This window comes from Capra hircus, chromosome 19 (assembly GCF_001704415.2).
Source record: "Capra hircus breed San Clemente chromosome 19, ASM170441v1, whole genome shotgun sequence".
NCBI classification, from domain to species: Eukaryota; Metazoa; Chordata; class Mammalia; order Artiodactyla; family Bovidae; genus Capra; species Capra hircus.
The window spans coordinates 22,395,350-22,422,629 of record NC_030826.1 but is presented as its reverse complement, the minus strand read 5'-3'; the positions used below and the strand labels follow the sequence as shown (position 1 = coordinate 22,422,629).

Genomic DNA, 27,280 nt, shown 5'->3' with positions numbered 1-27,280 from the left:
TCAGTAGCTGCCGCACTCCGGGCTCAGTAGTTGTGGTGCAGGTAAGCTCTCCGAAAATGTCACCATCTCTTCTCTCTGCCTCACCTCTCCCCAGATCCTTCTACCCCGAGGTCCCCACCATAACTTCCCTCTCTGCCCACGACACACACACACACCTGAGGAGCCCAACCCTGGAGCTCCCCTATGTCTTTCCTTCTCACATGCACAGCCACCATGGATGCTGCCACCCTTCCTCTGTAGCTGGGGGGAGCGAGAGCCCAGGGAGATGGCATGATCCCCTGCACTGTGGTGTGATGCAGAAACACAGGAATGGGGCCAAGAGCTGGGCTCGAATGAGAGTCCCCTCTTTACCCTGTTCCCCCCTACTCTACGAGTAGGGTTCCCTCTGCCCTACTCCAGGAGTCCCAGCTTCTATAAAATAGCAAATAGCATTCCAATTCGCAAGATTACTGCGAGAGAACAATTGCAAAACATCCTACCCAGCTCTTCAGACTGATCGATGCAGCCCTTAGCGGGGACGCCAGGGCTCCTGACTCCAGGGATCCCCGTGTTTCTCCTCCTGTTTCTGGGTCATGCGTGTCCTGTGCGTGCCCACCTCTCCCCTTTGCCCTTCTGTCTTCACACACTCTTACCCCTGCCTCCTGTGGCCAGGAGGGCTGAGTCCAGCAGTGATTGAGAGGCGGGAAGGGGAAGGGGGGGTGCTCTCCCTCCTCGGCCCCAGTCAGGATATGGCCGCTCTGGGCCCAGCCCTGACCCGCCGAGTGGAAACAGGAAATATGTGAGACTTCGTGTGCGCTGGGCCTCTGCGCCTGGCTCCACGGCTGATAAGGGCCATTGTGTGGCCGCCGGGATGATCCTGCCCTGGATAGATGTGCTTCCCGGAGGAAGGAAGGAAGCTCTGCTGGCCTTTCCTGGGCGGGGGAAGCTGAGGGGAGGCAAGGAAGGGTGCCTGGGGGAAGGTGCCCGCCCGAGAGGGGCTGTCAAGGCCAGTGCAGGCCCACGGGACTCCACCCCTCCCCTGCCAGCATCTTCCTCTGGAAAGGTCGCTTTTGCCCATCCACTTCGCCCTTCCTATAAGGAACGGCCAGAGACCCGAGGCCTCAGTCCCAGGCCAGGAAAGTGTCAGCTGTGATTTAGCAACAATAAAGATAGAAAAACAGGAACATTTGGGGGTGGGGAACACTGAGGGTGCTATGGAAAAGTAGGGAGCAAACAAGACTAAGGTTCCCCACGGCCGGCCAAGCAACCCAGGGACCAACGTCTCAAGCATTTGAGGCTCCAGAGGAGGGTAGGATAGGGGCCTCCTCACGGTGCCCTCCTGCCTCTCCAGCCAACTCCCTCTGCCCACCATGGCCAGTCCCCAGCAGATCTGGCCGCTCAACCCCCCGTGGCTCACCTCCTGCTCCGGGAGGCAGGCAAGCTGGAGGGACATGCAGAAGGCTCAGTGCCTAATGATGGCCCCTCTTGGCTCAGGGAAGGATGTACATTCTGATTTGGGGAGTGGTCACTGTGCTCTCCAGCTGACATCGGTGAGAGGGCATCAGGATAGGCCCAGTCATGGAGCTGCTGGGGGGAACAGCCTCCTACCCTTTGACCTGGAGCCCAGGGTCCCCCAGGGGTGGCTGCATCAGCTCCTCTGGTTACCTGGGACAACAGGCATTTCCTCCATCCCTCAGCCCCTCCTCTTCCTGCCCCAACCCCGCTGGGCCAAGAGGCCTCCCAATCAGACCTGGGCTGCTCCAGCTGTGTCCTGAGGCACTGGACCAGACCCATCCCCTGGGGCTGGAGTTGAAGCTGAACCAAGTGGCCATCCCAGCGTGAGACCAGATTCCTGGTTCCGGGCACAGCCAGAGCCAGCGGGCAGGCGGGCAGGCAGGCGGGCTTTTGCTCAGAGATCCTGGGGCTCGGCGCGCTGGCTATCTACAGGCGGGATGGCACTGCAAGTGGAGCTGATACCCACCGGGGAGATCATCCGCGTGGTCCACCCCCACAGGCCCTGCAAGCTAGTAAGTGGAGCTGATACCTACCCACAGGCACTGCAAACTAGTAAGTTGGGATGGTCTGGGCTGGGAGGAAGGCGGGAGTGTCTCCCCAGTGCCCAGAAGCCTCTCTCAAGCAAACTCCTTGGGGAAGAGGTGAGCAGTGGGGAAGCGTTCGGGTCCTTGGTAGGATGTGAAGGGACCGGACAAGAAGGGACAAGAAGGGGTAAATGGAAGGAAGGGGGATGGGTTTAAGCCCACCAGAGGCCGAGTGTTTCAAAGTGGGGATCTGGGTTTGACTCCCTTCTCCTCCAGCTCCCTGATCCTCAGTGGGCCGGGCTATGAACTGGGTTAACAACACGGAGATGACAGGACCGCTCCGAGATCTAAGGAACAGTGCCTGTAAAGTTCCAGGTGCATATAGTATAGGCTCAGTTAATACAGCCCGGCTTTCCCGTCTGGCTTGAAAAACTGACACCGGCCAGCTCAGAGCGGTAGTGAGGGTGGGGAAGGAGGGTGAAGGGAGTCAGGCAGGCGCAAATGGGGAAGAACTGATTTCGCCTGGTAAGCAGGGGAGAGTCCGGTTTGCAAAGGCGCCCTAGGGTGAGGAAGGAGAAACGTATGAGACACCCCGCCACCCCAGCACTGCAGCAAGTGGGCCAGGTCGTCGGCAGAGGACGGTGCGTGCATGCATGTGTGTGTGTGTGACTGTGACGCGCCTCGTCCCGGGGAACGGGCTGCGGAGTGTGCTGCATCAAGCCCCCAGCGGACACGGACGCGGGCCGGGGCCGGAGCCCGGCCAAGGCCGGCCGGGGCGGGGCCGTAAGGTGCGCGCGCGCGCCGGGGCCTGGGCCCTGCCTGGGATGACGACAGGCAGCGGCTCGGCCCCGGGCGGGCCCTGGGCGGGGAGAGCGTGCCAGGGCCGCCGACTCCGGAGCCGGCCACGCCGCCTAGCCTGGCCCCCGCCCGCGCACCCGAGAAGCCGAGAAGGTGGGTACACAGGGCGCGAGGCGGGCCGCAGCCGCGTGGCCCGGGGGAGCTGGGTGCTCCGCTCGCAGGCAGGATGGAGAAGAGGGTAAGCGGCCGGGCGGCGACCCAGTCCCGGAGCTACCATGCGGAAGGCGAGGGTCGCCGGCCCAGGAATCGCGGGGGCTGGGGGTGGGCTCGGCACGGCCGCTGCGGGGGTCCCAGGACCCGGTGGCGCCGGAACTCGGCCTACTGGAGACTTCGATTCTTTGCGGGTAACGTGAGGGCGGTGAGGAGCGCCTGGGGCCGCGGGACTCAGGCACCCCGCGCGCCCTTTGGGGCCCTCGGGCAGCCTGCTCTGCCTCTGGGTTCCGGAGAAGCCGTCCGGGCCCCGCCCCTTCCCGTTCCCCGCCTCCGGGCCCTGGCGCGCGAGTAGCCCCTGCGTGTGTGCGGCGGCTGGGGGGCTCCGAGATGAATGAAAGAATGAGTGGCTGGCTCACGGCCTATCCAACGCCCGGCACGCCCCGGCCTTCTGCTCACACTCCCGGGCTCTGTGACTCATTCATTCACGCGGGCGTCCGCGAGTTTTTGAGACCCCGCTGTGTGCCTGCCTGGAGCGGGGGCAATCTCCTGGGAGCGACGGACTAGGAAACCTTCGATTAGAACGGAATGCGACAAGGAGGGGGCTGTGTGTTTCGGGGAGTCAGGAAGGGGTTCTGGAGGAATTGCTACCTGAGCCGAGTCTTCAAGGATGACTAAGAGTCAGTCAGGTGGGGAGGGGGTTGGGTGCAAGGGCCAAAGAAGCTGCAGGTGCAAAGGCGAGAAGCTTAGAGCCAGGCGGTCGGTGGCAGGGGCGCCCGCAGAGCGCCTCTTGGCTGTGTGGGGTGGTGAGGGAATCGTGGGGAGAGAAGGCACTGGAGAGGGTACCCCTGTGGCCACACAGGAACTCAGGAGCAGTGGTAAACTGAGGACAGAGAGGGCGGCTGAAGTCCACAAACAGGGGCCTGGCAAGAAGCAGTGGGTGTGCTTGGCATAGGGAACCTTCACTCTCTTAACATGAGACGTTAATTTATCGCGTTTGCATTTGTAAATACCACAGGAGGCTACAGGAAAATGAATTGGAGGAAGGCAGGGATGCCAGTTTGGAGGCTCCTTGCCTCGTCCAGGGGCAGAGCAGTGATGGGGGAACAAAGTTGGGGGGGGGGTGTGTTGGCGAGTGGTGACTCCTCCGTGTGAGGAGTGGAGGGAGGCGGGCAGGGCTTTTGATGCCCGGCAGTGACAACTAGCTGGAGGTGCCTGTCTCCTCTCAACAGACTGGATATTGAGCCAGGAGGACAGGTTAGGGGGCAAAGTGCTTTGTTTACTTCCACTGGACCCCCAGGTAGAGGCATCTGGCAGGCAAAAGGCCCATGGTTCTGAAGCCAGAGTGTAAACCTTTGACTGGGGTCCACTGAGATATCAGGTAGAACCCCTAAGTCCTCGTCCTTCCTTTTCATTCCCCCTTACAACAGTTCCCTTGTCTCTGGAACAGTCCTAGGTGGGGCAGCCTGGGCCCAGACCTAACATATGTTTGATTTAAAGAAGAGAAAAGTTGAGCACCTATTCTGTGCCCAGCATTGGCTGGGGGTAAGATAGGCTATGGGCTTCCCTGGTGGCAAAGAGGTTAAAGCGTCTGCCTCCAATGCGGGAGACCAGGGTTTGATCCCTGGGTCAGGAAGATCCCCTGGAGAAGGAAATGGTAACCCACTCCAGTACTCTTGCCTGGAGAATCCCATGGATGGAGAAGCCTGGTAGGCTATAGTCCATAGGGTCGCAAAGAGTCGGACACGACTGAGCGACTTCACTTTCACTTTCTTTCTAAGATAGGCTATGGTTCTTTCTGCTGCCCCAACAGGCCGGGAGGCTACCCCCAATGGAAATCAGTTTCTAGCGGCAATATGAGGGTCCTCAGAACACCCTCTCCAAACCTCCATAGCCCTGGCCTGAAGGAACCCCTGAAGATGCTCACTACCCTCCCAGAGGACAGGCTTGGAGGCACCTGGCCCATACTAGGTAACTAGGTAACCCACGTCTGCTGGGCCTGCCCATCCCTGCTTTTAGGGGAAACCGCTCTCCAGATGGAAAGAAACCTAGAGGCAGGCTCGGAAAATAAGTCCTGGGTCACTCAGGGGTGAGGCATGGCTGCATCCTAGCCTGCAGCCAGCCCCTAGGTTCAGGGCCATGCTGGGGACTCAAAGATCATGGCCCACTCCCTAGCTGCTATTCCCAAGGCCTACACGCCAATACTCACACAACACAGCCAAAGGTGGATACTAGGCACTGCAGTCACAGGTTCACTAAGGAAGGTCACACCTGGCAGGCAGCAGGTTAACCTGACAGAGAAGCTGGGAAACCTGCCAGGGCTAAGCAGGTGTCTCCCCCTCAGGCAGCCCTGCAGGAGTAGACAGTGGCAGACTTTCCAGTTCCAATGCCACCCGTTCTTTCACTAGTCCTGGGATCTTGAACACGACGCTCGTCTGCTGAGCCTCAGTATCCCCGTCTGTAGAATGGAGGTAATAATCCAAACCTCAAAGGCTCAGTTCGAGGGCATTGAAGGTAGTACCAGAGGACAGCGATCCGAACGCAGGAAGCGCCTGGCGCTGCAGCCCTAATGTCTCTCACACCCTCGGTCCACCCACCACCACCCCCACCCCATCCCCGCCTTTCTAACTCCTCTCCCCCCGGGGCAGGCGCTTCCGCCTAGCGGGGCCGGATGGCCGGTGGCGCTGGCCAGGGGCTGCGGTCTCGCCTGGCCTGCTTAGCCGCCCCCTCCTTCCGCCACCAAGTGGCGGCTGTGGGGGCGTCGGCGGGCATCCCGGGAATGCGGCGGAGCGGCTCGGGCGGGGGTGGCCGGCCAAACCCTTCGGTGCGCGGATTCCCCTCATTCCAGCCGCTAGCCGCGCCGACGAGGCCACGCCCCCTTGCCAGCCCCTCCCCTCGGGCCCGCGGGCCATGGCCAACCTCGCCAACCTGGTGCTTGCATGGCCCCCGGAGCCGTGCTGCCGGTGGGCACCGGCTTGACCCCCTTCCTCCCGTCCCCCAAGTACCTCCCCACTCCGGCTGAGCGGGAGGCTGTCCTCTCTGCGCTCTTTCACCTTTCTGCATTTTCAACCTGGGGGCCTCGTGGAGCGGGCCTCCTCTCGCCAAAAGCCCGAAGCTGGTGGCATTTAAGACCCAGCCCAGCCCTTCCGTTCCCACCCATCTCCCAGCTGCGCGCGGTGGCGCTCGAGTCCCCTCAGTCCCTCCAGAGGGCCCCATCTCCCAGCTGGCGCCCCCCGCTGCGGGGTTCCGCGGGCTCTGGCCGGGCTGTTGTTTTCAAAATAATGAGCCTTCCCCAAGAGGCTGCAGCCCGCACCTGCCGCCACCTCACTCCCTCCCGGGGGAGTCTAAGTCCAAGAGTGTCGGGTAGGCTAGGGCTTTGGGTCCTAACCCTGCCTTCTGCCCCCTCGGACAAAGTCAGCATCTGCATTATTAAACCTCTGGTTCCTTATCTGTCAGGTGCAGTGGAGGTAAAGTTGGAGAGCTCTTTCTAATTGGCGGAGGGACACGCCTCAGGGGCTTTCCCTGCTAGATAACAAGTGTGACCTGTCTGACCCAGGACCTGGCTCTGTGTGTCTGTTCCCACTGGCTTCCCAGGTGACACTAGTGGTAGAGGACCCACCTGCCAATGCAGGAGACATTAGAGATGCGGGTTTGATCCCTGGGTGGGGAAGATCCCCTGGAGGAGGGCACAACAACCCACTCCAGTATTCTTGGCTGGAGAATCTCATGGACAAAGGAGCCTGGTGGGCTACACAGTCCGTAAGGGTCGCAGAGTCAGACGTTACTGAAGCGGACTTAGCATTGCATTGAAGGTCCGCTCCAAGCCTGTGCAGAGTGTCTGGCCAGAGAGGGAAGTGATATTTACTGAGGGTCTGGGAGGTGCCTGGATGCCTTATCTTAGACTTTTCAACAGCCCTTTGAGACAGAGGTTAGTCTCATTTCAAGGCTCTAGGAGAGGTTCTCAGAAGTGAAATGATCTGCTGGCAGTCATACCGCTTGTGAGAAGTAGCCCAGCCTTCAGGAAGCACTAGCCATCACACCGGGCTTCCCTGGTGGCTCAGACAGTAAAGAATCTGTCTGCAGTGCGAGACACGTGGGTTGGATCGCTGGGTTAGGAAGATTCCCTGGAGGCAGGCATGGCAACCCACTCCAGTAGTTTTGTCTGGAGAATCCCCGTGGACAGAGGAGCCTGGAGGGTTACAGTCCGTGGGGTCGCAAAGAATCAGACACGACTAAGTGACTAAGCACAGCCATTGCACCCCCGCCTGCGCTGGGATCCGAGCTAGGGTTGTCCCGCAGGCTGCTGCCCACTTCGAACCTAGAGCTCAGCGAGGATGGGGCTGCTGGAGTCTGGTTTGGGTAGCTGGAGGGTGTCCGGGGCAGAAAATATGGAAGGATCCAGAGAGACCAGAGAGGGAGTCACCCCACCAAACAGAAAAAGAAGAGAGGTGAGGAGCCTCTGGGCATGGGCAGGGGAGGGGGTGCAGGGGGTGGCCCTAGTCAGAGTGTCGGGGGTAGGGGAAGGGTATTGCTCCGAATGCTGGAAATCGGGCCGTGGATTTCCCAGATGGAGAGCGGAGCCCTCCATGGAGGCCCTGCACTAACGACGCTGGGCACAGGCGCCCTGTGGCCGTCTCCCTCCCTGGGGCGCGTGTTCTGTGAACCCAAGAGATTTTCTTGGGACTTAAAGACGTGGGACCCACCCTCCAGACTGTACGGCGTGGGGGATGGACAGTGTCCCCGCACCGAGGCTCCGCCTGCCTGGGCACGACGGCCGTATTTGGACATTTCGTTCTATTTTTAACTTTCCCGGGACTCGAGGTTGGGGTGAGGGGGGGAGGGAAATCCTGCTTCCTCCGGGACCCACGGGCCTCTCTGCCTAGTGAGTTGAGTCCCCAGCCTGGCCTAGTGCGCAGTGTAGACACGAGCCCGGAAGTGAGTTCCGGGTCGGTGTAGACGCGGCAGCAGCGCGGGTTCCGGGCCCCACCCCTGGGAGAACCGACGACGTCCCTCCTGGAAAACCTGACTCAGGCGGAGCCCCTGCCCAGCCGGGAGCCCCGCCCCCGCCCTGTCCCCACCCACGCCGCGAGATTTCCCCCCGGCCCCCCTACTGAGCGCCTGCCCCACCCCTGCCCACTGGAGAGGGACCCCGGAGTCCGAGCCCCGAGCGAGGCGGGGGCGCCCGGGGAGTCCCACGCCTCCGAGCCTAGCGGAGGCGGAACGGGGGGCGGGCCGGCCCCTCCCTCGTGACGCCGCCGCCGCCGCCGAGCCGCGGGCCGCAGAGACGGGCGCCGGGCCGACCGGGCAGGATGCGCTACCGGGCGTCGGTGAGCGAGGGGTGCGGGGCAGGGCCGGGCGCGGGGGGTCCCAGGCATCCCTGCCGGCCTCGTGGCGCCGCCTCGGCCCCGCCAGGAAGCGGGCGCGGCCCAGGAATTTCGGGTGGAAAAACGTCCCGGAAAGTTGCAGGAGAGTGGAGGCCGAGGCTGGGAGGGCCGCGAGGCGCTCGGACCCGGGCCGGGCCAATAACTCCCTGGGAAGGCTGAGAGCGCCCAGACCCGCCACCCAGAGGGCAAGGGGGCGGGGGCTTGGGTCAGATTTGGCAGCAGCTTCGGGACAGAATTAGAGGGGTGAGGGGGAGGGCGCTGAGGGGCAGGCCTAGAAGAGGCAGGGCCACGGCCAGACCCAAAGGGGTGCCCCTCGCCCGAGTCCTGGGCGGTCTGCGGTTGGAGGAGACCTGGTGGCCTCTCTGGGGATCCCTACTCCTGCGGCCAGCTTGCTCTTTCTTCCCTGACCCTTGACACTCTTGGTGTCAATTTCCTAGAGCTCTCAGACCCTTTTGAAGAGTGTGGTGAGGGGTGAGGGTCTTGTTGAGCCTGTGCTTCTTCCTACCCTCTGATGGGCTCCAGCTGCCAGCTGGGTTTTCCCTGGTAAAACCCCTGCTCCCTTGAGACTTCTCACGACTCCCAGTGGAGGAGGGTGTCTGGGGAGCCTGGCAGCTGGCGGGGAGGGTGTGGTTCCGCTCTGGGAGGGAGGGGCCCCTTCTGGGGTGAGTGGTGAGCCCAGCTGGGATGTGAGGTTACCCCTGCCCCTGCCCCAGGGGAATCTCTCTCCTGGGGCAGCTTCTTGCTAGACCCTCTCCCTAGACCCTCTCCCCCTGGAGATTTTGGTGAGTTAGACAGGGAGAGACAACCCCACCGTGATTGTAGAATTCACTCCAAGCAGTCTGTCCTACAAAGCACCTGTCACACAAGGCCTAGAGCTAGGGGACTTGAGGTCACCTGGTCTACCTCAACTCCTCCTCCTTGGGACGCCTTCCAGAGAGAGGAGGGGTTTTGTCCAAGGTCAACAGAGCATTCTTTCTTTTATTTTCATGACATCACCGCCCCCAACCCCTAACTTTCTCTACATAAAGCCAGCCTCTCCCTGGATTCAGTGGCCTTGGCCCCATGTCCTCTGGGGCCCCTGTGTTCAGGCCCCATGTGCCCCAGATGGTCTTGCTTCTGGGACCCGTGTCCTCAGTGTCCCATGTGCCACCTTTCTGCCATCCGGGCCCTCTCTACCCAGCCTGGTACACCCGTTTCCCAGGTGTGCCCTGTGTCCGCGTGTCCTGGTTGCCCCCTCAGTCCTCCAGGCTGTGGCGAAGGGGAGAAGAGGCCTTCCCTTACCCTGCCGCCTCTGTCTCTCTCCCGTGGCCCATCCCTGCAGGCCCTGGGCAGTGACGGGGTGCGGGTCACCATGGAGAGCGCTCTGACCGCCCGTGACCGGGTGGGGGTACAGGACTTCGTGCTGCTGGAGAACTTCACCAGCGAGGCCGCCTTCATCGAGAACCTGCGACGGCGCTTCCGGGAGAACCTGATCTATGTGAGGCCCGAGTGGGAAGGCGGAGGGGGTGCGGGGACCACAGATGCAGGGCTGCAGGGACTTGGGGGAGAGGCACCAGGGCCTCTGGGAGAAACTTCTGAGCCTCCTGCTCCGATCCCCAGACCTACATTGGCCCCGTGCTGGTTTCCGTCAACCCCTACCGAGACCTGCAGATCTACAGCCGGCAGCACATGGAGCGTTACCGAGGCGTCAGCTTCTACGAGGTTCCCCCTCACCTGTGAGTGACACCCCCCCGCCCCCCAGCATCACCACCTGAGATGATGCCACCCAACTTCCCACTTGGGATGAATCACAGTTCACATCTCTGAGGAATACCCTCAGTCCTCACCCAAGGTGAATCTCTCTATCCCATCAGGATCCTCCTATCGTCCACCCCAACTCACACCCAGGACTATTTTTTTGGCTCTGCTGTGTGGCTTGCGGGATTTTAGTTCCCTGACTGGGAATTGAACCCGTGCCCCTTGCAATGGAAGTGTGGAGCCTTAACCACTGAACCACCAGGGAATTCCCACACCTGTGACTTATTCTCCCAACACTCCCTGGACATGGCCCTCCCACCTTAGTGACCCTCTGATCTGCACCTCTGAAGGACTTCCCAGCCCTACCCATGAGTGACCTCAATCTTCTCCTGAATAACTTCCAATCTCCTCACCCATGAGTGATCCCCTTAATTTTCCATCAGAATATGACTCTCATTCTCAACTGTGAAGGATCTCCCTTGACCCACATCCTGGAGGGGTCACCTGTCCTCAAGGGTATACCCCCAGTCCTTCCTGTGGGATTCCCAGCCCCTGCAGCCACTCAGCCCCCCTGCCCCCTAAGCTCCTGACGGGCCTCTGCCCCAGGTTCGCGGTGGCCGACACTGTCTATCGGGCACTACGCACGGAGCGCCGGGACCAGGCAGTGATGATCTCTGGGGAAAGCGGAGCAGGCAAGACTGAGGCCACCAAGCGGCTGCTGCAGTTCTATGCCGAGACCTGCCCAGCCCCTGAGCGGGGTGGTGCTGTGCGGGACCGGCTGCTGCAGAGCAACCCGGTGCTGGAGGTGAGGGGACAGCAGCCCCTGGGGGTGGGAGGGGCAGGGAGAGGCCACCAGGCACCCCTCACACCCCGGCCCTTTCCTAGGCCTTTGGCAATGCGAAGACCCTCCGGAACGATAACTCCAGCAGGTTTGGGAAGTACATGGACGTGCAGTTTGACTTCAAGGTACCCATGGGTGGGGCAGGGCAGAGAGAATGGGATTCCCATGTAGTGGGCACCCACTGGCCTGGGTCTTTGGCACCAGCAAACATTTATTGAGCACCTTCTGTGTGCCAGGCACTGTTGCAAGTGCTAGTGACACAGAAGTGAAACAAACCAAACAGAAATCCTGCCTCCAGGGAGATAAAGAATCTGCCTGCAATGCAGGAGACCCGGCTTCAATCCCTGGGTTGGGAAGATGCCCTGGAGAAGGGAATGGCAACCCACTCCAGTATTCTCGCCTGGAGAATCCAATGGACAAAGCCTGGCAGGCTGTAGTCCATGGGGGTCACAAACAGCAGACATGACTGAGCGACTAGCAGGGAGATAGTCCACAGAAAAATGTAAATTAGCCAACACATGTTACAGCAAAAAAGAAAATGAGGCAAGGGGAAGGGGCATTGGCTGTTTGAAATAATGCAGATACAGTGGGCATAGAGAAGGTGGCTTTTGGTAAAGCCTTGATGGAGACAGAGGAATGAGTTGTGCACATACCCGAGAGGGTCCAGGCAGAGGGCCCCACCAGTGCAGAGGTGCGGATGAACGAGATGCTGGATGTGTTCACAGACAGCAAGGAGGCCAGAATGGCTGGAGAAGAGAGCAAGGGGCCAAGGAACAGAAGAGGAGGCTCAATGGTGTGGGTCCTTTTGGGTCTTTGTAAGAATTTTTTTAAAACTCTTGAGTGGAAGTGAGGCAAGAACATTTGGGGGGATTTTTTTTTGGTTTGTTTGTGTGGTCATGCCCTTACAGCCTGGAGGATTTTAGTTCCTCAACCAGGGATTGAACCCATGTCCCGTGCAGTGGAAGGGCAGAGCCTTAACCACTGGACCACCAGAAAAATTCCTGAAAGTTTGAACCGTATATATATTTTTTAAATTTTTTGGCCAGGCCTCACGGCATATGGGATCTTAGTCTCCCAACGAGGTATTGAACCTGTGTCCCCCTGCAGTGGAAGTACACTGAAGCGCCAGGGAAGTCCCAAAAGTTTGAAAGAGAAGTGTATTATGACCTCAATTTCCTCTTAAAGTGATCGCTCTGGCTGCTTTGTTGAGAATAAATGGTAGAGACTGAGGCCGAGCAAGAGAACGAGTTAGGAAACTGATGATTATTAGATCTGGGTGACAGATGACGGTGGCTGGGCCCAGTCTGGTGGCCGTGGCTGGATTCTGGATATTCTGAAGGTTAGGGCAGCAGGATTGGCTATCTGACTGGACGTGAGGTGTGAAAGACAAGGAGGCTCCCAGGAGGACCGCAGACTTCTTGGTCTGAACACCTAGAAGGGTGAGCAGAGTGGGAAGAGGGAGCTGAGGCCAGGACTTGAGTTTCAGACCTGTTGAGTTTGAGATGCTTATGGGGCCTCCAGGTGTGAGCCACCAGGTAGAAAGGGCATGCATGCATGTGTGCTGAGGGCTTCAGTCATGTCTGACTCTTTGCAACCCCATGGACTGTAGCCCGCCAGGCTTCTCTGTCCATAGAATTCTCCAGTCAAGAATACTGGAGCAAGTAGCCATGCCCTTCTCCAGGGGATCTTCCTGACCCAGGGATCAAACCCACATCTCTTGCCAGGAGGGTTCTTTACCACTTGTGCCACCTGGGAAGCACAAGAAAGGGCTTAGCATCCTCATTTCATAGAGGAAGAAATGGAGGCCAGGAGGGGCGACGTGCCTGAGCCCATGCAGCCAGAGCTGAAATTCATATTGTAGAGGGCAGGGGGAGATGGGGAAGATGGGCTGTGTCCCCAGTCCCCCTGAGCAGTCACTGCATCCTGCCCGGCCCACAGGGCGCCCCCGTGGGCGGCCACATCCTCAGTTACCTCCTGGAGAAGTCCCGGGTGGTGCACCAAAATCACGGGGAGAGGAACTTCCACATCTTCTACCAGCTGCTGGAGGGGGGTGAGGAGGAGACGCTGCGCAGGCTGGGCCTGGAACGGAACCCGCAGAGCTACCTGTACCTGGTGAAGGTGAGCAGAGAGGGGGTGGGCGGGCGGGACCCAGTGCCACCCAGGGAGCCCACCCAGCCAGAGCTGTAAGCCCGCTCTGCCCGTGCCACAGGGCCAGTGCGCCAAAGTCTCCTCCATCAACGACAAGAGTGATTGGAAGGTGGTCAGGAAGGCCCTGACTGTCATCGACTTCACTGAGGACGAGGTGGAGGTGAGACCTCTGTCGGGGGCCCACCCTTTCCTCCTGTCACCGCGTGAAAATCCCAGGCTACCTTTACAGCCTGCTTCTACTCTAGCCGCAGTCTCCTCTCACACGCCTTGCCCCATACCGTTCCCAGCTCCTGCTGACCATCCACATGTGCCCTCCTGGGGCTCTCAGACCCTCCCATAACCCCCGCCTGCCCCTCCCTGTGCCCTCACCCCAACCCAGGACCTGCTAAGCATCGTGGCCAGCGTCCTGCATCTGGGCAACACCCACTTTGCCGCCAATGAGGAGAGCAACGCTCAGGTCACCACTGAGAACCAGCTCAAGTACCTGACCAGGGTGAGGAGGCGAGCAGAAGGCGAGGGCGGGGCAGCTGGGGCGGGGGAACTGCACCCTCACCAGACCCACCCCCTTGGCAGCTCCTTGGTGTGGAAGGCTCAACGTTGCGGGAAGCCCTGACCCACAGGAAGATCATCGCCAAGGGTGAAGAGGTGAGGCCAGGGCGTGGGGGGGATGTTCCAAGGCAGCCCCCACTCCCATCACCCCCCATTGCCCTGGTCTGCTCAGCTGGTCCTCTTAGCAGTATTGGAAGCTTATAAGGCAGGTGGCTCAGAGAGGCACAGGGAGCTGGCCAAGGTCACGCAGGAAGAGGGTGAGGCTGGAAGGAAGACTCACCTCCAGGAATGAGACCTCTTGTTTCTCTACCGGTTTCCCTCTGGTGGGGCCCCTGTGTCCTCCCCTGGAGGCCGCCCCCCGGCCAGCACCAGGCTCACTGGGGGCAGGAGGGCAGAGTGATCAGTTTCCTGAGTCAAAGGGGCCAGGGGTGGGAAGGGACTGCATTCATCTCCCATCTCACCCTCCACCTACAGCTCCTGAGCCCGCTGAACCTGGAACAGGCTGCGTATGCACGGGACGCCCTTGCCAAGGCCGTGTACAGTCGCACCTTTACCTGGCTGGTTGCGAAGATCAACAGGTCGCTGGCCTCCAAGGTGAGAGCTTGGCCCCTGCTGCTCCCCAAGTGGCAGGGAGGGTGGTTCAGGGAGGACCCTCACTCTTGGTCGGCTGGCCCTAGGATGCCGAGAGCCCCAGCTGGCGGAGCACCACGGTCCTTGGGCTGCTGGACATTTACGGCTTTGAAGTGTTCCAGCACAACAGGTCAGTGACCCCCTGACTTTGCCTGTCTCTCTCATCGTCTCCCCTGCCCTAGTCCCTCACCTCTCCCCCGGCCTCCTTCATTCCTGCCAGTGACTTTCCAGCCGCTTGGGTCCCGCTCTGTGTTTTTTCCCTCGGCTAGCGCTGGGGCCTTGTTCTGCCCCGCCCCCCACCCCTCGACTAAATTACTGAGGATGCCTCTGTCTCCCTCACAGCTTTGAGCAGTTCTGCATAAATTACTGCAATGAAAAGCTGCAGCAGCTCTTCATCGAGCTCACCCTCAAGTCGGAGCAGGAGGAGTATGAAGCTGAGGGCATCGCGGTGAGTGCAGGCCCACCCGCGAGTGGCCCCACGTGCAGTCAAGGTCCAGGCCTGGGTGTCCCCAGGGGAGGTGCCACGACCCCACGGTGATGCCTTTCTCCCCTTGTGCCCCTCAGTGGGAGCCGGTCCAGTATTTCAACAACAAGATTATCTGTGACCTGGTGGAGGAGAAGTTCAAGGGCATCATCTCCATATTGGTGAGCCATCTGCTCCTCTGGGGGCTGGGGCGGGATGACGTCACCCCTTTCCCCTCACTCTCCCAGCCGGCCTGTCCGCAGAGGGCCAGAGTCCTCGGAGCCTGATGAGGGACAGAACAGGGCTGTGTGGAGGGTGAGGGAGTGTCTACGCCTCCCGCCGGGGCCCCTGAGTCCCTGTGCTCTCTGGTTCCTCCCCAAAACACACCCCTCACCCTCTGCCACCACCCACCCAGGACGAGGAGTGTCTGCGTCCCGGGGAGGCCACGGACCTGACCTTCCTGGAGAAGCTGGAGGACACAGTCAAGCACCATCCACACTTCCTGACGTGAGTGGGGCTGGGGGCTGTCCTGGGCCAGAGCCTGTCGAAGCCTGGGAACCCCCTCACCCATAAAGTGCCAGCCACAAGGAGGTGGCCAGGGGAGGTGCCAGTGGTGGCCAGGCACACAGAGCTGAGGCTCCTGGCGCCTCCTGAGTAATAAGCAAGGAATGCCTCTTCCTCCTTAAGCCGCTCGAGAATGAAACTTGCTAAGGTGTATTTTTTTAGCCTCTTTACTTGGAAATTCCTTTTTATTTAAGGAATCCCCTAAAACGGGATGACAGGAGAAAAGAAACAAGCTCCTCTGTCCCAGCTTTGCCTTGCATATTTTGATCATATCACCTCCTCTAACTAGAAGCAACCCGTGGAGGAGGTTTTACTGAGACTCTCAGAAGTGCAGCCCTTTGCCGGAGGTTATCTCACATCAAGTCCAGAGCTGGGCTTCAGGCCCAGGGCCACAGATTAGTTCCCTGACAAGGAATCGAACCTGACTCCCAGCGGTGAAAGCAGAGTCCTAACCACTGTACCACCAGGGAATTACTGAGCAATTTTTTTCTGGGGCAAGCAAGCGAGGAACCTGTTTGTTCTCATTCCCCATGGGCTGCAACAGGGGTTGCAGTAAAGCCTTGCCTGAAAAAAAAAAAAAAGAAAAACACCTTTTTTTCCTGTTTGTAAAAAGAACATCCCTCCTCAGAGAAAAGTTGGAAGGTGTGCAAAAGCCACTTGTAAGCCTGTCACCCAGAGGTCACCACTGTTAATAATTTGAGACGTTTTCTTCCTGCTTTTTTCTATACATTTTTTTTCTTTTTTGTGGTTGAGAGCTTATTGTATATAGGACTCAGGATAATGTTATATCCTGAGTATCTTCCTGTATCATCAAACAGAAAACTTTCCTCAGAACACTTCCTCTGGCGGCTCTAACACACAGACACACCACTGCTCTCACCCGGCCTCTTGGGGCCCTGTCCAGCCTCTGGGCTTCAAAACAGAATATCTGTCCCTGGGCCTTAAATCTCTGCCTGGTCTCTCTGGTTAGTTGCTTGGAAAGTAGAAAAATGGGCTAAAGGGTATAAACATGCTTAAGGCAAGAAGGCAATGGCACCCGACTCCAGGGCTCTTGCCTGGAAAATCCCATGGACGGAGGAGCCTGGTAGGCTGCAGTCCATGGGGTCGCGAAGAGTCGGACACGACTGAGCGACTTCACTTTCACTTTTCACTTTCATGCATTGGAGAAGGAAATGGCAACCCACTCCAGTGTTCTTGCCTGGAGAATCCCAGGGACGGGGGAGCCTGGTGGGCTGCCATCTATTGGGGTCACACAGAGTCAGACATGACTGAAGCGACTTAGCAGCAGCAGCAGTCTCCTGGGGGCTGATTCCATTCTTAAAATGTAGCGGGCAGCACTCAGCACTCTGAGCAGAGCCACGCAACAGCCAAAGGTAACACCAAATAGCCCTCCATCCTGCGAGCCCTGGCAGCATGGAGGCTGAGGTCCCGGTCCTGGCACTATGTGACCCCGGACAAGGCCATCTACCTCTCTGAGCCTCTGGTGGCCTCTGTGTGGGAGGAGGCCCCGCCCTGCTGGTTTCCTACTGGATGCCTGGTTCCTCTCTTGAAGTCTCTTCAGCAGACAGGGGACTGGCTCAGGCCAGCCCTTGGCAGCTTCCTCTCCCTGTCGCCCCAGGCACAAGCTGGCTGACCAGCGGACCAGGAAATCTCTGGACCGCGGGGAGTTCCGCCTCCTGCACTATGCTGGGGAGGTGACCTACAACGTGACTGGTGAGGACCCTGGGGCTGTGTCCCCCCGGGTGGACTGGGAGAGGGGCTCTGCCTCCTCTCACGGCTGCTCTCTCCCATCAGGGTTTCTGGATAAAAACAATGACCTTCTCTTCCGGAACCTGAAGGAGGTGAGGAGGACCTCCAGGGAGAGGGCTGGGGGTCTGGGCTCTGAATGATCTCTGCCCCAGAAAACTGACCGGTCTGTCCATGTGCTTCCTCCATGACCCCTGCCCTGCCCTCACAGACCATGTGCAGCTCAGAAAATCCCATCCTGAGCCAGTGCTTCGACCGGAGTGAGCTCAGCGACAAGAAGCGGCCAGAGACGGTGTGAAGGCGGGGGGACCCCAGGGGTTGTGTGCGTGCACACGTGAGCGGGCCCAGTGCCCGCTTGAGCTGGGAGCTGGCAGTGTGTGTATGAGTCCATGTGTTTGCTGGCGCCTGGGTGCACGTGTGTGTGTCTGGGAGGCTGCCCCTGGGTGCATCTGTGCCACTTTGATGGGTGTCTGGCCATGTAAAGTCTCTAAGTGTGGATGCGCGTATGCACACCTGTGTCCTTGTGGGCGCTTGCATGCGTTCACTCCCCTGCAGAAGATACTTGTAGTGGACATTACTGGGCGCTTAGGATATAAAAATGAACACATGCTGTCCTAGAAATGTGCATGGGTGCTATGGAAACTTACAATAGAGAGCAGCAAATTGCCTGTGGAAGTGGAAGAGGGGAGGGGAGTCAGGGAAAGCTTCCTGGAGGAGGAAGCATCTGAGGTAACTTGGGAATGAGTATAGATGCTTGTCAGATGTATGGGAGGGCCCTGCAGAGCCCCACACAGGAACGCAGTCCAAAAAAGACCAGGAAGTGGACCACAAAGTGCCATTTTCAAGGAGAGCAACGGGGGGAAGGCAGATCTGGCCAGTGGTACCAGACGAGGGGAATGCTCCATCCAGTGAGCTGTGCCCAGAGGTGTGGCTGCCAGGCTTGGCAGGCGGAGGCTAGGGCAGTCCCGGGACGAGCAAGGTCAGGGAGAGGTGGAAGCCAGGGAGCTGCAGGCCAAGACATGCTGGCAGGGAGGCCATGGCGGCAGTGTTGCCCAGAGTCTGACTCCCTGGGACCCTGTCCTCAGTTCCCCAACCCCACCCCTTCCCTGATGGTTCTCAGCCCCACCCTCGTGAGGACACACCCACTCCTGTCCCGGCCTCTCCAGCAAACCAGAGATTCCATTGACCCCTCCCAGGGACCCGCAGCTACCCCACTAGTCTGTGATGCACCCTGACTGTCCAGTGTCCCAGGCATGCATCTCCTATTTCCCTAACTCAAGGCAGGGACCACTCTCCACCCGGTCCTGAAAGACAGAAGCCTGGGCCGCATCCTTGATTCCTTAGCCTCCCCCATTGCCCTCATACTAACAACTGCTGGATCTTGCCAGTTTTTGCTGCCTGAAAACCCCTTCCTTTCACCCCCTCCCCATAACCCTTATTCCAGTTCTAGTCCTCTGAGCCAGTCAGCCTCCTCCCTGGTCTTCTGTCTTCCCACCTGTTCTTACCAACCACCCTCCCCCATGTGCTATAGAGATACTCCAAAAGGCAGATCTGTTCCTGTCCCTCTCTCCCTCCAGATTCCTCTTTGGCTCCCTCTTTCCCTCAGGATAAAGTTCAGTCTCCCTAATGTGGTTCCCGAGTCCTACCATGATCCTGCCACTCTGATGCTCTTTTTCACTCCCCGCCTAGATCCTTGCAGCTTGTAGTTCCCTGTGTACACCAAGCCTTCGCTCACTCTCTTGCTCTGCCCGAATGCCGTTCCTGCCTCTCTTCCTCTGGCTGTCTCCTACTTGTCCTTTCATTCTCAGCTGAAGGGTTATTTCCCGAAGACCCTTCCTGCTATCCCCTACCCCACAGACAGAAAACTTGTAACATTTCACTTGGAAATGCTGCACCATCTTCATCAGCTTCAGAAATCTGACCTTTGCAGATGCTGCAATAAAGAATTGTTAATTAAAAAAAAAAAAGGTCTACGAAGGGCAGGGGTAGCTGTGGGAACTGGTGGTGTTTTGCCCCAGGAAGGGGTGTCTGTGGGGTTCTGCGCAGGGAAGGGCATTTGCAGGGGTCCGTGGCCTCAGCCCAGCTACCACCAACCTTCCTGTTGTTCATCTTGGCTGACCAGGTGGCCACCCAATTCAAGATGAGCCTCCTGGAGCTGGTAGAGATCTTGAAGTCAAAAGAGCCTGCCTATGTCCGCTGCATCAAGCCCAATGACTCCAAGCAGCCCGGTAGGTTCACCCCGTAGGCCGGTGGGGGCTGGGCCTCCCCTGCAGAGGCCGGTCAAAGCCCGCTGACCAGCCGGTGATCTCTGCCCCCAGGCCGCTTTGATGAGGTGCTGATCCGGCACCAGGTGAAGTACCTAGGGCTGATGGAGAACCTGCGCGTGCGCAGAGCCGGCTTTGCCTACCGCCGCAAATACGAGGCTTTCCTGCAGAGGTGGGGGCGGGGCCTGGCTTGGCGCCAGGGGGAAGGGGTGGGAGGGTGGGAGCCTCCGAGATCCTGGGCCGGAGGACAGCCCTCAGCTGTGGTGGGAGCCACGCCAGGGGTCCCTCCATGGTGCAGGCCTAATGTTAAGCTTGAGAGGGCAAAGACCAGCCCTCCGCACACCCAGGCCCTGGCCTCACAGAGCAGCTGGTCAGGGGTCCAATGAGGCATGCATTCACATACCTATCACCAGTGGAGACAGTAAAAGCCTGTGAAGGGGACAGAGTTTGCAGTCAGCTCAGAAAGCAACTTCGTGGTTATCCCAAGTCAGGGGTCTGAGGAGTCACCAGGCATGTCTTTCTAGGCCCGTGACCTTAGGCAGATGTTCAGTTCAGTTCAGTCTCTCAGTCCAATTCTTTGCAACCCCACGGACTGCAGCACACCAGGCTCCCCTGTCCATCACCAACTCCCGGAGCTTACTCAAATTCCTGTCCATCAAGTCGGTGATGCCATCCAACCATCTCATCCTCTATTGGCCCCTTCTCCTCCTGCCTTCAATCTTTTCCCAGCATCAGGGTCTTTTCCAACAAGTCAGTTCTTCACATCAGGTGGCCAAAGGATTGGAGTTTCAGCGTCAGCATCAGTCCTTCCAATGAATATTCAGGATTGATTTTCTTTAGGATTGACTGGTTGGATCTCCGATGAGAAACCTCAGTTTTCTCATCTTTAAAGTAGGAGTAGTAACAGAGCTACCTCCCCGACTTTCTGTGATCTGAGAGTTGGTGGGATCAGGAAAGCTGATCTGGGCTCCCAGAGAAGAGGGCTGGTGGGAGCGGGGGCGCTGGATGCATTTCTGCTCCTCCTGTCGCCAGGTACAAGTCACTGTGCCCAGAGACATGGCCCACGTGGACAGGACGGCCCCAGGATGGGGTGACTGTGCTGGCCAGGCACCTGGGCTACAAGCCGGAAGAGTACAAGATGGGCAGGTGAGTGGCACCCATGCCTGGGGTTTGAGGGGTACGGGGGTGGCAACCAGGGGATGATCACTGCTGCCCTCCCAGGACCAAGATCTTCATCCGCTTCCCCAAGACCCTGTTTGCCACAGAGGACGCCTTGGAGATCCGACGGCAGAGCCTGGGTGAGCGAGGGGCCCCACCCCTCCTGTCCAGTGGGGTCGTTCTGGGAAGTGGGAAAGAAATCACAATGTATTCGGGCTTCTTCTCCACGGCGTCTGCCACGCCCACATCGGGCTGCCCGCCTCGTCTGCTCCCGGACACACACTCAGCATGTTCCCGCATTGCTTTACTCCCTCTCTTGCTCGCTCTTTTTTTTCTTTTGGCTATTCTGGGTCTTTGTTGCAACGCACAGGCTTCTCTGGTTGCACAGCTCAAGCTTAGTTGCCTCACGGTCTGTGGGATCTTAGTTCCCCAACTAAGGATTGAACCCATGTTCCCTGCATTGCAAGGCAAAGTTTTAACCACTAGACCAGCCCTTGCCCTTTCCGGTACTCTCCTTCACTTATTTATCCTTGCTCTCGAAGCTGGTTCAGCCATTCCCCTTACTCAGTGAGCTCTTAACAGGGCCGGGCCCCCAGCTCGGTCCCTTGTGCTCTGGCCAAGTGACTTTCTTTCTCAACCACAGCCACGAAGATCCAGGCCACCTGGAGGGGCTTTCACTGCCGGCAGAAGTTCCTCCGGGTGAAGCGATCAGGTTCGGGTGCCCAGAGTTCTTCAGGACGGTGGGGGCTGGGGCTAGGGTGGGCCACCATGGGAAGAGAGGAGGTCAGCCGTTTGTGGTCTCCACAGCGACCTGCATCCAGTCATGGTGGCGCGGAACGCTGGGCCGGAGGAAGGCGGCCAGGAGGAAGTGGGCGGCGCAGACCATCCGGCGGTGGGCACTGGGCGCCACGCAGGGGCTGCAGGGCAGGGTGTGGGGCCGATCCGCCACCAGGCTTCTCACCTCCACCCATGTTGAACCCCCGCCCCCAGGCTCATCCAGGGCTTCATCCTGCGCCATGCGCCCCGTTGCCCCGAGAATGCCTTCTTCGTTGACCACGTGCGCACCTCTTTTCTGCTCAACCTTCGGCGGCAGCTGCCCCGGAATATTCTGGACACTTCTTGGCCCACGCCCCCACCTGCCCTGCGTGAGGTCCGTGGGCTCTCCCTGCTGACTGGGGGACCACCAACTCACCTAGCGGAGGGACCTAATAACCATGTGACCCGAGGATCCATGCGAAGGGAAGGGACTTGGAGCTGGGCCACGGAGAACAAGTTCTTTGCAGAGAAACAATTCAGGAATGGAAGGGTGGTCCAGGTTGAGGGGGGTGTCACTTAGGCCAAGACCCGATGATGGGCACATGCCTGTTGTCTGCAGAGGGAAGGGAGCCAGGCTGCCCTGACCTCCCTCTCGCCCACAGGCCTCAGAGCTGCTGCGGGAGCTGTGCCGGAAGAACATGGTGTGGAAATACTGCCGGAGCATCAGCCCCGAATGGAAGCAGCAGGTATGGGGCTGGGAGGCAGGTACTGGGGGGGCGGGGTGGGGGGCTGGTACTGGAAGAGAGCTGGCCTGGAGGACCTTTGCCCTGACTTAGCATGCAACCTTGAATTGATCCAGGCCCTTGTCTGGCCTCCTGTGTGAAGCGGAGACTGGAGTAGATTTTGCAAGGCAAATAGAGTTTATCTTCTAGAGCATCTGCACTGGACTGGTCGAGGCTGCCCAGAGTCCTGTGTCAAAAAGGCTGCAGCATCGGTCTGTTAGAATAGTTCCAGAGAGACATTGGTGACTGATGGGCCTTGTATTTGCCAACTTGGTATCGGATGATGATGAAGGACCCACCCAGCAGAGTTAACCTGCAGTAGTTGGTGTTTTTTTGGCATAATTTCATGTATTTTTGGCTATGCTGGGCCATCATTGCCATGCTCAGGATTTTTTCTAATTGCACTGAGTGGGGGCTGCTCTCCAGTTGTGGTCCACAGGTTTCTTGTTGCGACGGCTTCTCTTGCTGCAGAGCAGAGGCTCTAGGGCTTCAGGAGCTGTGGTTCCCGGGCTCTAGAGCACAGACTCAATAGTTGTGGCGCACCACAGGCTTAGTTGCTCCAAGACATGTAGGACCTTCTCAGATCAGGGGTTAAACTGATGTCCCCTGCATTGTAAGGCGGATTCTTAATCACAGGACCGCCAGGGAAGCCCCACAGTAGTTCTGAGCATTAGTGTCAGCCAACTTAAGATCTCAGGCCAGAGTGGAATCTCAGGGGCTCCAGGGCCTTTGATGATGGAATAACTCCCGAAGTGGGGCCTGGACCCTGACAGCACTGTCATGACCCTTCTGGAGAGGCCTCTGCCTCGGTTGCTGGGCATGGGGGTAAGAGAAGGGGCTGAAGGGGAGTGTTGGTGGCAGGGCTTAGCCTCCTGCTTTGAGGGCCAGAGAGAGGGTGAGGGAGGTGGTCTCAGCCCCTGTCTCAGCAGGCTCCTGCTCTGCTGTGACGGCCCCACCTCTCTGACATCCCCTGCCCTCTTTGCTGTGTCTCCTCAGCTGCAGCAAAAGGCCGTTGCGAGTGAGATCTTCAAGGGCAAGAAGGACAATTACCCCCAGAGTGTCCCCAGACTCTTCATCAGCACACGGCTCGGTGAGCCCCCACCCCTCCAGTGCACAAACCCTCCATCAGCAGCCTGGTCCCCTCTCTCCGCTCACACCCCCTTCGCTCCCCCATCTGGACTGCAGGCGCAGATGAGATCAACCCCAGAGTGCTGCAGGCCCTGGGCTCGGAGCCCATCCAGGTGAGACCCTGCTGGCAGCCCTCAGTCCCACACAGTTCAGCTGCCCGAGGGCTGCGTGGCTGGGGGTCGGGGCCTGGGCAGGGGGTGAGGAGGTCCCTCACCCACCCTCTGTCCCCAGTACGCCGTGCCCGTCGTGAAGTACGACCGCAAGGGCTACAAGCCACGCTCCCGGCAGCTGCTGCTGACGCCCAGTGCCGTGGTCATCGTGGAGGACGCCAAGGTCAAGCAGAGGATAGAGTACACCAACCTGACCGGTGAGCCCAAGTCCAGGTTGGGTCCAGAGAGGGGGCCCTGCTCTGCCCCTTGATCCCTGACCTCTGCCCTTTCCCCCCAGGAATCTCTGTCAGCAGCCTGAGTGACAGCCTCTTTGTGCTCCACGTGCAGCGTGAGGACAATAAGCAGAAGGTGCCCCTCGGGGCCTGGGGAGGCAGGGAGGGCACGGGTCCTCTAAGCGCTGGGCAGGGCCTGACCCCTGTCCCTGTGTGGGCCCCCAGGGGGACGTGGTGCTACAGAGTGACCACGTGATCGAGACCCTGACCAAGACGGCCCTCAGCGCTGACCGAGTAAACAACATCAACATCAACCAGGGCAGGTGAGGCAGGGAGGGCCGCTGAGTGGGCCGTGCATGCACAGGGGGCAGGCCTCACACACCCGCTTCTCTGCAGCATCACGTTCGCAGGGGGGCCCGGCAGGGATGGCATCATTGACTTCACACCCGGCTCAGAGCTGCTCATCACCAAGGCCAAGAACGGGCACCTGGCTGTGGTGAGTGTGGGGCCGGGGCAGAGCCTCTGGGGGCCAGGCCTTCCTCCCTCGGCCGTCCTGGACAGAGCCTGGGCACCTCCCTGTGGGTCTCGATCCAGAGGGCACCCTTCATCCCATTGCCCACTGAGCGCCAGAGACCAGTGCAGAGGGTCCTAAAGAGGGCAGCATGGGGAGGAGGCAGGGGATATGCTGCTTGGGAATAGAGGCCCACTCTCGTCGGGGCAGTAGGATCTAAGGGCTGAGTCTCCAGCACCGAGGCCTCCGGACCTGCCCCCTCCCCGCCCCAGCCTATGCTACCAGGTATCTAACTCACGAAGACCAGTGCCCGGAGCACCTCTGCTCCCTGCTCACCGCTGGGCTTCCCCCCTGGTGCCCGCAGGTGGCTCCGCGGCTGAACTCGCGGTGATGAAGGCGCCCGCTGGACCCTCCCGCCCCCCAGTGCTTCGCTCATCCCCTCCTCCCTTCCAGCTACCAAAGACTCGAGCTTCCAGACAGGGACCCAGGGACACCTCGAAGCCCACCGACAAACTCCCGCCTCGTGCTCGGCCCTCGCTCGAGGGGGCAGCAGGGGCGCAGGAAGCTGCCCCAGGAGTGGGCCAGGCCGGGCCACAGCAATAGGAAGAGCCGGGGCCAGAGGCAGCCACGCCAGCCCCACTGCCAATGCCAAATATTTGAGAGAAGGGAACTTTTGCTGAGATTTTTCTCTGAGATTTTTTTGATGCTTTATAGGAAACTATTTTTTAAAAAAGCCATCTTCCCACCGGTTCCCCCCAGCCCCCCAACCCCGACCCCCACCACCGCCAAGACACACTGGATGTGTTTTCCCTGACTCAGCAGGGCAGGGAATGTCGCCGAGAGGGTGGGCGATCTGGGCCCTGATGCCCTCTTCCCTGCCCAGGTCCCCCTCTCCTCCCCGTTCCCTTGGCACCTTGTCTGTCTGTCTGCCTGTCCACCTGTAGCCCACTCCGATATCCCCCTGGGGGCTAAAACCACCCTTGCCTGCCTCTCCGTCCAGCCTTAAAAATGCCCTTCTAATATCAGCCCAGCCTGAGGACATCCTGGAGTAAAGGGGGGACTCTCAGAGCAGAGGATTTAGACTACTGGGAGATCACCTAGTCGAGTCTTCTGGTGTGACGGAGCAAGAGATAGAGGCCCAGAGAGGGGAAGGGACTTGCCCAAGGTGATCCAGCAGGTTGGGGCAAAACCAGACTGTCCTCAGCACACCTCACTGCGTCTCCCAGGGACTGGGGGCCCCGTGAAACAGGCTCATGTCTTAAGGATGCATGTGGCTTCCTGACCAGCAATCAGCCTTGGGGGCCACCAGGTGGGAGGAGCGTGCCCACCTGAGTCCATGCCTTAGGATGACAAACACCCTACCCATATACTCTGGCCCCAGGTTAAGGACGCAGGGCCTTCACTGGCTCCTGACCCCCGTCCCTATCCTGGGAGCTTGGGGAAGGGGCTGGCCTTGGGAGGAGCTGCAGGGGCATCACCTTTCTGCTGCTTCTCCCCCACCCCCACCCCCAACTCCCCAGAGGGCCTGGGGGCTGCCCAGCTGCCTCTGCCCTTCTGCGGGTCTCAGTCCACTGCTGACACTTCTGCAGTCCAGAGAAACACTAAATAAAGCAATATGTGTTTGCCAATGTTGGTCTCCTTGTGAATGTTAGTAAAGGGAAGGACTTCCCTGATGGTCCAGTGGTAAGGACTTCCCTTCCACTGCAAGGGGCATGGGTTCAATCCCTGGTCAGGGAACTAAGATCCCACAGGCCACTTGATGTGGCCAAAAATAATAAATAAAAGGGAGATGACCCCCTAGAAGGCAACCAAGGGTCTTATATTACTCTTTTTTTTTTTCCCCAAAAACTTTTTATTTTGTATTGGGGAATAGCCAATTAACAATGTTACGGTAGTTTCAGGTGAATAGCAAAGGGTCTCAGCCATATATATATACATGTGTCCACTCTCCCCCAAACCTTCCTCCCATCCAGGCTGCCATGTAACACTGAGCAGAGTTCCAGAGTTCTATACACTGAGTAGGTCCTTGTTGGTTATCCATTTTATTTATTTATCTTTGTTTTTGTTTTTCTTATTCTTTCTTGGTTATCCATTTTTTTAAATTTTATTTTAATTGGAGGTTAATTACAATATTGTATTGGTTTTGCCATACATCAACATGAATCTGCCACAGGTATACATGTGTTCCCCATCCTGAACCCGCCTCCCTCCTCCCTCCCCATACCATTCCTCTGGGTTGTCCCAGTGAACCAGCCCCAAGCATCCAGTATCATGCATCGAACTGGCGATTCATTTCATATATGATATTATACATGTTTCAATGCCATTCTCCCAAATCATCCCACCCTTTCCCTCTCCCACAGGGTCCAAAAGCCTGTTCTATACATCTGTGTCTCTTTTGCTATCTCACATACAGGGTTATCATTACCATCTTTCTAAATTCCATATATATGTGTTAGTATACTGTATTGGTGTTTTTCTTTCTGGCTTACTTCACTCTGTATAATAGGGTCCAGTTTCATCCACCTCATTAGAACTGATTCAAATGTATTCTTTTTAATGGCTGAGTAATACTCCATTGTGTATATATACCACAGCTTTCTTATCCATTCATCTGCTGATGGACATCTAGGTTGTTTCCATGTCCTGGCTATTATAAACAGTGCTGCGATGAACATTGGGGTACAAGTGTCTCTTTCAATTCTGGTTTCCTTGGTGTGTATGCCCAGCAGTGGGATTGCTGGGTCATAAGGCAGTTCTATTTCCAGTTTTTTAAGGAATCTCCACACTGTTCTCCATAGTGGCTGTACTAGTTTGCATTCCCACCAACAGTGTAAGAGGGTTCCCTTTTCTCCACACCCTCTCCAGCATTTATTGCTTGTAGACTTTTGGATCGCAGCCATTCTGACTAGCATGAAATGGTACCTCATTGTGGTTTTGATTTGCATTTCTCTGATAATGAGTGATGTTGAGCATCTTTTCATGTGTTTGTTAGCCATCTGTATGTCTTCTTTGGAGAAATGTCTCTTTAGTCCTTTGGCCCATTTTTTGATTGGGTCGTTTATTTTTCTGGAATTAAGCTGCAGGAGTTGTTTGCATATTTTTGAGATTAGCTGTTTGTCAGTTGCTTCATTTGCTATTATTTTCTCCCATTCTGAAGGCTGTCTTTTCACCTTGCTTATAATTTCCTTTGTTGTGCAGAAGCTTTTAA

General features: G+C 58.2%; 1 protein-coding gene across 4 annotated transcripts; it reads left to right on the top strand.

Moving 5' to 3' along the window:
* On the top strand, window positions 1,808-25,697 carry MYO1C (myosin IC). 4 transcript variants are annotated; one of them, XM_018064385.1, is made up of 32 exons: window positions 1,808-2,006; window positions 9,732-9,887; window positions 10,010-10,125; window positions 10,754-10,952; window positions 11,033-11,113; window positions 12,927-13,106; window positions 13,198-13,296; window positions 13,516-13,629; window positions 13,710-13,781; window positions 14,160-14,279; window positions 14,363-14,445; window positions 14,658-14,763; window positions 14,880-14,960; window positions 15,194-15,285; window positions 16,961-17,055; window positions 17,137-17,183; window positions 17,300-17,380; window positions 19,211-19,316; window positions 19,407-19,524; window positions 20,385-20,498; window positions 20,574-20,650; window positions 21,154-21,222; window positions 21,318-21,402; window positions 21,501-21,660; window positions 21,929-22,012; window positions 23,045-23,138; window positions 23,234-23,289; window positions 23,408-23,543; window positions 23,624-23,694; window positions 23,784-23,881; window positions 23,955-24,054; window positions 24,434-25,697. In XM_018064385.1, exons 1-32 carry the CDS (start codon window positions 1,932-1,934, stop codon window positions 24,458-24,460), a joined length of 3,192 nt encoding a protein of 1,063 aa, XP_017919874.1. In that variant the 5' UTR covers window positions 1,808-1,931; the 3' UTR covers window positions 24,461-25,697. The 4 variants fall into 4 exon arrangements, with proteins under 4 accessions (XP_017919874.1, XP_017919877.1, XP_017919876.1 ...); XM_018064388.1 differs by lacking the exon at window positions 1,808-2,006 and adding an exon at window positions 2,842-2,969; XM_018064387.1 differs by lacking the exon at window positions 1,808-2,006 and adding an exon at window positions 3,035-3,054.

Coding starts and splice junctions, on each gene's coding strand:
- MYO1C (XM_018064385.1), top strand. CDS start 1,932: ATGGCACTGCAAGTGGAGCTGATACCCACCGGGGAGATCATCCGCGTG. Junction 17,056..17,136: donor GGTGACCTACAACGTGACTG/GTGAGGACCCTG, acceptor CTCTCCCATCAG/GGTTTCTGGATAAAAACAAT. Junction 20,499..20,573: donor GAAGAGTACAAGATGGGCAG/GTGAGTGGCACC, acceptor CTGCCCTCCCAG/GACCAAGATCTTCATCCGCT.